The sequence below is a fragment of the Bemisia tabaci genome, chromosome 2 (assembly GCF_918797505.1).
Source record: "Bemisia tabaci chromosome 2, PGI_BMITA_v3".
Taxonomy (NCBI): domain Eukaryota; kingdom Metazoa; phylum Arthropoda; class Insecta; order Hemiptera; family Aleyrodidae; genus Bemisia; species Bemisia tabaci.
In genome coordinates this window covers 58,553,695-58,566,935 of record NC_092794.1, presented here as the reverse complement: position 1 = coordinate 58,566,935, position 13,241 = coordinate 58,553,695, and the positions used below count along the sequence as shown (strand labels likewise).

The following is a 13,241-nucleotide window of genomic DNA, read 5'->3' as shown; positions in this document are numbered from 1 at the left end:
GTCGAAATGTTAATCTCTTTTCAAAGAGCTCTCGAGATCTTTCATGAATTCTTGTCATTCGAAGGGCATGAGAGGTCTAATTATTTTTCTATGATTTTGCATAGATGAGTGAAATGGAGGAGAATAAGAAGGAAACTATTCATGATTTCAACCTTAAAGTTTACCTATCTCCACTTAATAATCACCTCGGTGTAAGGTAAAACCAGATAGACAAAATAAGATACACCAGAATGAAATTTCTTTTGGGTGAGAAAAGTTGTAAAAATTCATTTACTTAATAATGAAAAAGGGGTGACTGTACAGTTCACGATCCACCGCAATCACCGCGGGTAGAAAGTCTAAAAATAGCTGGGAATTCTGAAGTTTGACCCATGATATTTTTTTCAATTTTACAAAATTTCTCGAGGATCATGAACACTTTAGTCTATTGAAAAAATTTCTTCCAACTTTCCACAAAACTTCAAACTTTTAAGACTTTTGTTTGTTTGACATGATTGCACATTTTTGGAGCAAAAATGTTAATAAACACTCTTACATGCGCTGGTACCAATGACACTATTATTGGTTTTTCATTACTAAGGTTTTGTCTCCTGAGGATGGTCACAAAAACATAAATGATAAACAAGACTAAATGATTCCTGGTCTTCATAGAAATTTATTGAGGTAACCCTGTTTAACATAACATTCATTATTTCTCTGCTTTTCTATTGGTATGATAATAAATTCTGATGAAGAGAGGGTATTTTCTCCATCATAATAACTCATTGTTAACATAAGCAACTGACAGAATTGGAAGTACATAAATCTAAAAATTCTTTCTGGCTATGAACTTATGAGTACACTTTTAATTAAAAAGGCCTTCAGAACGGACATATTGTCAGTAAATATCTAATTTAGTTGTCAACATTTTTTGCACTTTTCCAACTTTTCAAAGTTAACTAGATGTAGACTTAAAAGTAAACAACAGAACGGATGCAGTGTTAAAACAAATCATAAAATAAAATAAAGGAAACAAAATAACAGGTAAACTCTCTTCTGAAATTAATGCAACAACAATGAAGAACAATAAGTACAATATGATTTATATCCCATGGATACTCTCGATAAATTTGCGACTGTTATAAAAGTGCTCTGTGAATATTTTAACAAATACCACTTAGATACTCCATCTAAAAATTATTAGGAACATTGTCTTTCAATTATTGCACCAAAAGATACTGAAAAATTTTTTTTGAAAATCCTCTAAAAATGAAAACATTTTCATGGAGAGAGTTGCGAAGAGCGAAGATGCAATTCACAATGATGTGAAGAAATAGAAAAGAATAAAAACGGGGCATGGATTTTTAAAGTTACTTCAAAACTATTGATGCGGAAATACTGTCATAAATTATTGTATTAGTCTTTATAGAGTATTTAGGAGCTGTATATTGTTGATAAGAGGGTAAAAATGGGGGGGGGGGGATATCACAATACCTAACCTTCAGAAAGTCTAAAAACAATATATGTATAAATCTTAAAATATTGTCCAAATTTATGTCTTAACAGATAATTGGATAGTTTTTTTATAAATATCAATAAACAAATCGCTACAAATTTGAAAAAGTCAGGGAAAGTGTGCCTTGGGGAGAAAAAGTTAGATACCTGCACCATACTATAGTTGAGAGAAGTTGACTGCACCAATTGAGGCCTGAAATTCCCTTTAGTAGCAACTTAAAGTTTGAGGGCCAAGAATGGAAAATATGAGGTAAACACCGTTGAAAATTGCTGGCACTGTTACCACCCTCAAAATCTATTCACAATCAGTTAAACATTCCTGCCATCAGTAATAATGCCAATTCTGACTTGAACCCTTGACCTAGTGTTCTTGAGAGTGTAAAATAGTGTTTAGCATAAAAAAACTGAGAATCAATATTTTTTACCCATAATTGGTTTTTCGCTGTACTGGCCTGTGCATAAATTTCAACATTTCTTCATCTCAGGTATACAGATTTACCTTAAAATTTCAGACTTTTTTCCACCATTACTTTCCACTCATAAATTGTTTTATCATATCAAATGGTACAGAGGTAAATATTTGAATATTCAAAATACGTAAATGTTCTTTTGTGCTTAAAGTCATAAAAAGTGAATGCAAGAGCTGGGAAGACTGTATACAGCCTTTTCACTAATAAATTGTGAAACTGTTGAAATGTCCATTGATGAATCATCTTGTTTGTTCGAATATCACAATTTTAGAGACTCATGATTTCAATCATTTTACAAAATTGCAGGACAATTTTTATAGGAATTACTCTATTATCCCCTTATCACCACTTGAGAAGTTAGACAAATTATCCTGGAAGATTCAGAATGAGAGGAGCTGCCAGTTTTTAAAATTTCACTGTTCGACAGGATTAGAAACTTATCATGGACAAAAAAAAAATGTAAGGATTCATTCTGTATCCTAAGATAAAAATATCAGTAGTTTGATTTTTAGCTGTGATTCAGGAACTTTTTAAAAATGTCTATATTCATCTTGGCACAACAGAGGGAAATTTAACTGACTAACTATGTAAATAATTTCCCATTCATTGAAGAGTATCATTTTAGGCAAGTAAGCATTTTTTGATGACCTGGGCACAATTTTCTACTTTTAAAGTGAATGTTGCGCGGACAACTTAAAACACACATAGTTGATTATCTTCAAGAGAAAATAAAAACACTAAAATTTCACTTTTAAAGTGAATGGTGTACAGAAACCTAAAGATTCACACAAGGCATTATCTTCAAAGGGGGTTAAAAGATATTTCATCTCTTTGTTACCTATTGAAATGACAAAGAAATAAAACATTTGTGCTTATTTAGGCAAATAAAAAAGGGAATGTAATAAAATGCTTATAATATGATGTTATTTCGGGGCAATGAAAATAAAAAGCTGAATTTTTTCTTCACTTTTTCTGAGTGATGTGTGTGTGCGCATTAGTGGAGGGGGTCCTTAATTAATAATGCAGTGTGTGCGTCAAGTCATTGTAAAAATAAAGTTGAGAAGTGTTAAGTAGATAAATGGGCACTTTTTGGTTGGGCGCTTCAGAGTAAGGGTTGAAGTTTTTTAACATTTCAGGAGGGTCAGGTTAAAAAATGTTACAATTCCTGGAGAAATCATTAAAAGTCAAAGACCAAAAGGAATGTAAAATGCAGGTAACACGAAGCGTCAAAATCAATAAAGAATTCTGTTGACTTGCTGAGAAAATAGCTTAGAATGCATTCAGCAAGAAACCTTACGCAGTGTACCGTAAATATTCTAAAATAAATACTTCCAAGGTTTTCATGATGTCTATTACTGAAAGGTAATCGATGATGGATTCATTGTCATCTAGTGTATGCCAGACCGTTGGAAACGGTTGCGTAATTAAATGCACTATATCCACATCTGAAACAAAAACATTTACAATAAATTAAAAAAATCAACCACAGAAAAATCATTTTTAAGCAGATTTGCGAGAAAATAAGACAAAGTATCATGATCAAAGTCAAAGTAAAGAAGCATTAAGGATGCTTGAGAAAGAGAGAAGAATATTAAAATATAGACATTTACACATCTTTGAAGCACATCTTTGAAGCAAATATTTGAACCCTTATTTCTTGTCTGTTGAAAGTAAGTGCTCTTTAAGTACCAGATACAGCGTAATGATGATATAACATTAGTGATGGTAAACATAATTTATAGAATCAAGTACCAAAAATGGATCAACAGGGGCATGATTTATGATGGTAGTTCTTAAATCTTCTTGCTAACTGACACTCAAGCTCCTACTCAGACAGCTCTCTAGTTCTGTAAAGAAGGACCTGTTTTTTCTTTTAGGGTGGTGCTTCTTTCTTTCCTTGTCACGATGTTCCCCTGCTCACGCATTATAAATTCTTTTTTCCACTTTTTCAATTAGTTATATTTTTTTTTTTTTTTTGGATCTCTCTTAATGCCCTTTGTGGCTCCCCGAAGTTCTGCAGCCCATAGATTAAGGATTGCTGACTTACAAGCAACATTTTGAAGAGACTTTCCCATTATCATAAAAATTTATTTTTAACACATTTTTTTTTTTTTTTTGCAAAAACATTACTCTATTTCCATTTCTCCTACTAAACACTCTCAAAACAGTGAACAATCTGTAAAGAAAAATACTTGAAGAATGGGAGAGAGAGTGGTGGGAAGTTCTTCAGCCCTCCCCCCCCCCCCCCTCAAAAAAAAATTAAGAGGAATAAGATATAATATTAGTCTGAAAAAAGAGGACTTATGCGGCACACAACATGTTAAAATAAAGAAAGCTTGATTTAATTCCCTACTTGACATAATTCATCATCATTTCACAAATAAAATGTAACAAAAAAACCACCACCACCACCACTGACGTTACCTGTCACAAAAACTTGGATAGAGGAAATTCGAAGATTAAAAATTAACCACAGAACACATACCATCAGATTGACCTGGACTAAAGTTTATTGTAATAATAATGGAGATGTTGCATGTTTGTTTTGATGTAGAGGTGGACTCTCAGGGTAAGGAGGGATATCCCCTCCATTTTGGCCTCACTTTGAGAGCTTTTTTTGCGCTTGGGAGTTGATTTAAGAGAAAACCAGTGGCACCATCGTGTTTCTCGCGAACTTTTACATAAGAAACAGCAGTCAAATCGCAAATCCCTCACACATGCAACATCTCCATTGCAAGAATAAAGCAATCAGAGATATTTAGGGAATAGGTAAATTGATGCTCGAGATAAGAAAGAAAGTAGGGTCTGTATTGAGATTGGACTTCCTTTTTTCTGCAGATAATGAAGGTTTGCTACGGGTCAATTGTTGAATCTTCATCAAATGATTGATGAATTCCTACACTGTTAGCACTACTGTCTATCCATCAGGATCATTTAAAAAGGATTATACAATGAACCTGCTGTGATTGTGAGACATAAATTGTTGTCTAAGAAACAAAACCACCGAACAGATATTTTTGTTGAAGACAGCAATAGACGGTGATGCATCCTATGAAGTAAAATGTGGACGACTGAATGGACCTCTACACAAAGTATGAATTACAGCACTCCGCAACATGCTATCTCTTTCTCACGAGGAAAACCAATCACACGATGGAAAGTACCCTCCAATGGTATGTAAGGGATCTAATCAATTCCTAAAAACGATGTAAGTGTTCGCAATTAACATTGGATTAATGGCAAAAATACAAATGATGTCATTTGTATTCATTCCATTCCATTTGATCTGCTTTAAATATACTTGTTGATGATATCTTGCTTAGGCAAAATGTTTCTACGGATCTGGGTGTTTCCTTGGAAATTTTAAAAACACCTTATTCAACACCCTAAAAAAAAAAAAAAAAAAAAAAAATAAAAAAAAAATAAATAAATTTGAACTTACTAATGTGAGAATCATTTTCTTTGCGAGATTTTGGAAATAAAAACCATGACATTTTTTCTATTGCAGACCTTGGAGGCTCCTCATAAAATAAGGAACACTTAATTTTGGATTTTTCGACCCCCCCCTCACTTCCCCCTTATAATGCTTCCATGACAAAGGTCCCTTCTTTTTGACTTGTAAAAACAAAATGGCATAACCCTCTCCTTGACCCCCTCCCACCTCCCCAAAGCGTTGTGTATTTAATGCCTACAACCATTTTTTATTTTTATGGATGCATCAAAGTTCCAATTACTTTGAAAATAACAGTAAATCCTCTTTGTGTTGGGAAGAAAATCCCTGGTTTTTCGAAAACAATTGATTAGTTTTAGTTTTACTTAAGACCTTAGGTCTCCCATTGAGAGAAAGACCCTCTGCAAGTTAAAATTTATGTAGTATACTTCTGTGCTCCTATATCGATTAGCTATTCCTTGAGAAAATAGTTTAACAATAGGTTAATTTTATTTTTTAGCAAGGCGAAAAAATTCAAAGCTGTGTGATTGTGGCTAATGGCAAAGATTGGAAAACAAACAAACATTTATCAGGTGTAAATCCAACAGCACACTGTTTCAAAACTAAATTTGTATAATTTTACCAATCGCAAGTAATGAGCTGTGAGAAAGACAGCGACTAGAAACAGAGATCCGCAATAAACGACTGATTCATCAGACAATTTGTCTTGACTTATTTCGTCTGTCGTACTGGCATGGAGATAGTCAAGGGTGAAAAAGATGAAAATAAAAGTTAGATCTGTGATAGAATCAAAATCAAGCTGCCGCTCGTCATCATCAAGTGTATGCCAGCCTTTCGGAAACGGAAGAGGGATTACATGCAATACTCTTATCCCTAAAAGTGTAGAATATAGTCAGAAATAACATTAGTAAATTTACAGAATGTATTGTATGAACTAAAAGAGAAAATTATAAGCTAAAATGAGCTCTGTGATAATAAAAATTAACTTATACGGTGACTAAATTATTTGATTAAAGAATTTGCAGGATGAGTCATATAGTAATCTGAATCAAAAAAGTCCATAGGCTCCATTGACTCAAAGTAGGTTTAAAGTGAATAAAAGAGCTCAATGAGTGTGAGTACTTAGAAATGGTTTTTTAATATACTTGGAACTATGAAAACTAAACAAAAAACAAAAAAAGAGAAAAATTATAATTCTTTAGTTTAACATTTTATTCGTATTTTAACAGCTGCAGACTTTTTATTCCATTTCAAATTAGTCTCGCAGAGATTAACCCTTGCTTGGTTTCATATTGTTTTACCTTATGGCAGCATGGTAACAAAATCTGGCAGTTGATAGCAATAAATTTTCTGGAAAACAAAAAAAGTGAATATCGATACTAATTGTAGGTTAAAATTACCTTTCTCGAGGAACGGCAAATGATCATCTTCGATTCGAGCAGACGTAGATTTTGCTTTGAAGTATCGTACCCGCTTGTTTTTATGATGGATTAAATTTAGTTTGGTTAAATTTTCTTCAATACCCACCAGTTGCTGATAGTGTTTATGGGTATTTGGAAAATAACTATAGAAACTAGGATTAGCAGCACCGATCAGATCTAAAAGGACAAGGAGATCCTGGAAAACAAGAAAATTACAAAGCTTTAACACAAGTGCTAAAAAATTATAAAAGAACGGGCAACAGCTAAATTTGTATAGTCATTCCTTAAAGAACTTGCTCCTTGGAGGACCTTTCTCCGAGAGGCCTTTTCTCCAGAGAAAGAGGTGAGTAATAAAGAATTTTGTAGCATTCAGATTAAAATTAGGAGAGAAACTTTTGGAAATGGCCATCAGGAGCAAGAATTTTCTTCCAAATGTTAAATTTTTCCATCAATTGAAGTTCAAGTTAACTGACAATCATTTATTGTCTGAAATAAGAAGAGGATTGGTTTATGAGACTGAATCTTGGGTAGCTTGTTAGGCAGATGTTGAGATGAATGTCAACTCATTTGCGCACATTGATAGATTTACTCCTCAATGTATGCAAATGAAGTAAGAGATGTCATTGATTGCAATGTGAACTGAATACCATTTGTCTCAACAAGTACAGCTTGACTTCAAAACATGGGAGGAGTGACAGTGCATCTGCACATATTGACCAGATTGTGCAAATTACTTGAGGAAAAAATGAATCAGTAAACTTACAATTCTATGGAGATGAGTTGTAGATTTGCTGTCCGTCGGAAATGGTGATGAGTGCCAAACATTCGCTAGATGCCTTGCACCATAGAGAGAATCTGTTGGTGTCCATTGGTATAATGCTTCTTCCCCATCAAAGAATACAAACATAAGGCTGAGCTTCTGCATCAATGAAAAAATAAAAATAAAATAATCACCAAGGTTCATGACAGCTTCTTCAAACAACACTCAGAGAATTCCAAACTGAAGACTTCTTAAAAGTTTGAAGATAAAAAAAAAAAATAATAAAGAAATACAAAAAAATGAGAAAAAACAAAACATCACTTCTAAAAATGTTTTCTTTGTGGTGATTTGGATGGCAAGACAGGGGACTGCATACATCCCTGTGCTCAAAAATCATTACCCACATAATTATACAGTTTTGGTGTTAAAAACTCGATACCAAACAGTTCGGAAAATGTTTCACTCATGATCTTGTTACATTTTTAAACTTTCAGAATCAAGATTGCAGAATGCAGCTGATGGAGCTTCATTCAATCAAGAAAAAACCAACAGGGAATGGTGGGGAAAATGGAGATTCAGATTGAATCTGTGCCAGTTTGGTCTAAGCTAATTTACAAACATGATAAAAATGAAACCGTAGAATTTATGTTTCAATTCCTTGCATATCATATCTTATCTGCTTCTTTTCCAATACCTCATGACGTAAACACTGTTTTTCAAATTTGAAAAATATAAAAGATCAAAAATGAACCATACTCAATTTCGTTCAACAAAGAGGAATCGACTTCGATGGCTATTGCAGAAGACACATTTCTGCAATTATTCAACAATTTTTCTATTCCATCATAAAAGCTGCCGTAAATTAGATACCTACAGACTTCCTGTAATACTTCATTTCCCACATGGGAAACTACTAAATGTCTTTCGTTGAAAATTTGGTGACTCTATCTCTCTGTACAAAACCAATTCTGTGAAAATTCTGAACCATGATGGTTCACTCTCCTTGTTGAAAGTGAAAAAAGAGATTTTGAAACACCAACCGAGCGACACATTTTTGCAGTTTCATCATTGATGACTTTCTCAAAAAGGAATTTGTTTACAACAATTCAAGCTTACATTCGAATCGAGAGCTTTGAGCTGATCCTGCAAACTTTTAGCCATATGGATCATCATGGCGCAAGGCACTGCTGAGTCTGTGGCACCAATAAAAGACCCTTCAGAAAACCATTTGGAATCATAGTGCGCTGCTATCGTGAGGTATCGTTCTGCATTAGGATTCAGTTTGGCAACGATATTCGTGAAATTGAAGGGGCCAAAAGGTGTATTGTCGTTGAAAGCGTCATGTTCAACCGTCCATCCAAGCTCTTGCATACTCTTTGTGATATACTGAAAAATGCAGAGAAAATTTGATGAGATTAAATGGTGGATGCATAATGGAGGATGATCCTTTATATATTTTTTTTTTTTTCAGTGTTGTTGGAAGTAATGCTACTTTGACTGGGTCGGGATAAAGAATTTTTTCCCAATCTCTAACTTTGCATGACTTGGCCTGAAATGCTGCTGAACTAGGTAAGTACGAAAAAAGCATAATATGTGACGAAACAAGCTTTGGAAGCTAGGACCTTATCTTTTCTTATCTTATCTTAGGAGAAAATTTTCCTGACCTTTTAGCAAACACTTAAACCACGTTTTTCAACAACCCAGGAGTTTACGTCTTGGGACTTCAGGACTAACATCTCCGTCAATTTTTGAGATTTTAGCATCAAACTTGCAAAAATATTCCTGACTTTGATCCTCCATGCATTTTTAAAAATGTAAGGAAAATCTTCTTCTAGAAAATAAGGTCCCTTTTCACAGATCCACTCACAAATCTATTTCACCACTCTCCTTTCCCTGCACCCTGCTTAAGTTTGCCTGAATAACAGATAAATATCAATGCATAAGGATAATATTTTGGATTATGGATAGGAGACTTTTTCTGAACATCCCCTCTTTGGTGCAACTCTTAACTCAAAAACACAGATGAGTTACCTACTTTAAAAAAAAAAAAAAAAAAAAAAAAAAAAAAAAAACCTTTGTAATCACTTCCCTAAGGTCATCTGCTTGCATAACAATAAAAAAAAAAAAAGTATTGCTTCAGTAGGCAACAAAGAATTCAATGATTTGGAGTATTTACAACAGTTCTGAGTGAAATAAATACAACTTAATAGGATCTTGACAAAATTTCTACACATCATATATTTTTTGGAAAGAAAACAGACCAATACCTATTTCCGTTTGACATTTTCTCTAATTTTCTTTCACCACTCTATGGGTATCCTGACAAAATTTATAAGCAGTAGTGCTGATTATTAATTATTATCTTCCTGAAGAATAAAATATGCCCAGTAATTTTGAAACATTGCATTTAAGATATGTATTGGGAGTTCAGTCATCTTGATACCGAAATTTTTGAGTCTGAGAACAAGATCTCTCCCAAATTATCTTCTGAATGATATTATCAATTCCTAACCATTGAGAGGTGTATAATGCATAAGTAAACTTGATAGGTACAGATTATTAGAGGCAAAGTTACCGATACGTAAAGTTAAGTCAGCACAATAGGCTTGATGAATGAATAACGTTTTAAGACAAATGATTGGACTTACATTTTTAACTTTAGCATGACTTTTGGTTCCTGGAACTCGTTCAACAAGGATGGGCTTTAGAATTTCCTTGAAGTCAGAAATTTTTAAATTGCTCAGAAGGGCAGGCAAACCATCAGCTGATAAAGTTGTCGGGGAATGTTCATACTGCAAAATCAGATGAAAAATACATTACTATTTCACCACAAAAAATAACCACAATAGAAAAAATAACCCAGAGAGAAAATCACCCCATGACAGATGTGATTGTATTAATCTTTTTTCTTTTAATACAGGTGAAGAAATTGGTTGATATTCTTATGACTTTTGAGGGGAACCATCCAAGCTGCCGCTTCCGATCAGACTGAAAATTACTCTACGGACTCTTTGAATGAATCCACTGCTCTACTTAAATATTATAATATTTTTTCAATTTTTCTTATGCGCCTTAGGAACAGCGTAAAAAATTCTGAAAATGGGAGTTTTGGGCGGATGTCCACGACCACTTGGCCATCATTGATGCTACCATCTCCTTTTTTCCTCCATTATGGCTCTAGGCTTAAAATGGTGCAATTGCGTACCTTAGAAATTGCAAGATTAGAATGAACATGACCTGTTGGTGAAGATATAGAAATGAATCAACCTATCTTTATACTTGGAATAATAAAATCTGTCATAGCCAGAATAAATTCATTACTTTAATTAAAACACATATTTGCAAGAAACCTTGTAAGACAGGTCATGATCATAAAAATTAATTCTACCATTAATCTCGGCATGATCTTTATCATTGTGTCTGAAACATAAATAATTTGGGCATAATTTTGATGTAGATTAAGACTAGATAAAATACTAGGATTAATTTGACCACCATATGGTACTAATCCAATAGATTTCGTGGATATTCATTCATGTGGAGACAGCTGTAGTTTGAAAGTGAGGATGAAGTAAAAAGAATCCATGCAAAAAATGATGCCAACGGTTCAATAGTTGTTACCATAACACTGCTTAGAGGCTCTAGCATGCTACAGGTAGTGTCAAAGGATCGTATACAACCTTGAAGACACTTTCCTCCAATTAAAGGCCTAGATACACACAGCGATTAACCCCGCAAGTAATGGACAGAAGCCAATGGAGAGCCTCGAGTTCGATCCATTGACGTCAATATATCGGAATCAAGACTCTCCATGGAGAGTCTTGATTGGGAAGCCCATGGGCTTTCGTCTTTCACTCGCGGCGATAAATCGCCATGTGCATCTAGGCCTTAAGAGGAATCATACAACTCATCACTGTTCTTTTACAGTGAAAATAGCTTTTATAGAGATGATCTGAGAGAAATACAATTGATAAACAAAGAGATAATTATTTGAATGTTCATTCGAGCAGCCAACTGTACCTTTTCCTTGAAGAACTGCGAGTGGCCAAAAGAAACCAGCGCCAGGAGAGAGACGAACACTGCCTGGCAGGAATTACTCATTTTCCATGTGTATAAGTAGGAAATGAGAAATTGAATACCTTGATTGACAGAAAAACTAGTGAGTTGTGACTTGAATAAAATGAAAATGGCACACAATGAAAGGAAGATGAAAATCAGAGTTTGGAATTGGAAAGAACTGCAATTGTAGGAGTACAAGTATCAACAGCTTGTGGGTTTATACTGTCCTAGCAGCTTGCGGCAAGTCATAAATTTTTTATAGCCATGTAAAAAAACTTCGTAAAATTAACACAGCAGTTTAGGGTCAGAACAGGAGCAATCCCAAATCAGTGGAACCCCTGCGAGCCTGCAACACTATATTTTCCCTCACTGTGACATATACCTTGAACATTCTTCTAAAAAAGCACTAAAAAAAGACGAACTACGTCATTCGAGTTCATTGTAATGGAAACTTTCAGTGGTTCTAAAAGTTTTTAACTTAATAAACTGACAGACAAGCACTACACACGAATGCAATATTGCACTTCGTTGAGGTTATGTTTACTACACACGACAAACCTTTCTCAGCGCTGTTGCCAATTCTCCAAGAGGAATCGAAAGGACTCCTTGACCGAACTTGAGAATTTTTCCCATGAGCTTCTCACTTTCATGCATGATTCATAACGTTAAGAATGATTATAAATAAAACCATAGTTAACTTGAAGAGCCATGAAAAAAGACGGTAGCCCCTGCGTACTAGTCTGCAGAATAATTTGCAACAAAAAAATTGCCTCATTTGAAAAAAATAAAAGAGAGTGGCAACTAAGTGGTGCTGCGCATGATAGATAAAGCAATAATCACATTAAGGGAATTGAAACCCAAAAGCAAGTAGAAAAGGAATCAATTCGACAGCATTTTGTAATAAAGAGCTACAATTTCTAGCTCATTCATAAAAATTCTATGTTCATAGGAAAACTAATTGCACGTACGTTGTTTCTAAACTGAGCCAAAAATTGTGGCTCCAAATTGAAAACACAGGCCAACTCATACGGATAAGAGAAAAATAGGCTTCAGATTTCATTCCGTTTTAGAGCATTAAGGACTAAAGTTTCTAAACAAAAGGAAAGATGCTGCAAGGCAGGCAAGTTTTTTCAGAAAGCCACCCCGCACAAGACATAATTTAATTTTTTATTATTTTTTTAAAATGTGGAAGGGTAGAGAGGCCAATTAAAAATATGCATTCTTTAAAAATAAATAGGAAATTTATTTTCATAAAAACTTTTGAACTTCTTTCCGTTGGTTACAGTGAAAAAACAAATATAAAAGATACGTATACAAATCTGCATTATTTTTAGACTACGAAGTACCGGGACCTGAGAAAACTAACGTGCCTAGAAATAAAAATTGACAAATTTCAGGAATGGCTCAATTTATTTCAACTGGGATCCAAAATGATGCAAGTAGCTCACTACTAAGATCTTAGTAAATAGGTTGGTGATATATTGAGTCTGGACATTCAAATACAAATTGAGATACCTCTAATTATTTCAAGAGTTTCAATTGCTCTAACTGTAATCTTTTGAATGCCTGAATAAAGGCAAAAATAA

At 34.0% G+C, this 13,241-nt stretch overlaps 1 protein-coding gene and 1 long non-coding RNA gene across 3 annotated transcripts; one reads left to right on the top strand and one right to left on the bottom strand.

Annotated features, from left to right (window-relative positions):
* Positions 1-635: 635 nt before the first annotated feature.
* On the bottom strand, positions 636-12,197 carry LOC109030142 (glutaminyl-peptide cyclotransferase). 2 transcript variants are annotated; one of them, XM_019040963.2, is made up of 7 exons: positions 11,617-12,197; positions 10,245-10,388; positions 8,713-8,982; positions 7,600-7,755; positions 6,816-7,032; positions 6,038-6,288; positions 3,247-3,409 (listed from the first exon to the last, which is right to left on the bottom strand). In XM_019040963.2, exons 1-7 carry the CDS (start codon positions 11,695-11,697, stop codon positions 3,398-3,400), a joined length of 1,131 nt encoding a protein of 376 aa, XP_018896508.2. In that variant the 5' UTR covers positions 11,698-12,197; the 3' UTR covers positions 3,247-3,397. The 2 variants fall into 2 exon arrangements, with proteins under 2 accessions (XP_018896509.2, XP_018896508.2); XM_019040964.2 differs by lacking the exon at positions 6,038-6,288 and having other exon boundaries at positions 636-3,409; positions 11,617-12,194.
* LOC140223835 (uncharacterized) lies at positions 3,416-11,606 on the top strand. Its single transcript, XR_011899119.1, has 3 exons — positions 3,416-5,137; positions 9,068-9,165; positions 10,517-11,606. It is a non-coding gene; the product is annotated as an uncharacterized lncRNA (long non-coding RNA).
* Positions 12,198-13,241: the final 1,044 nt, after the last annotated feature.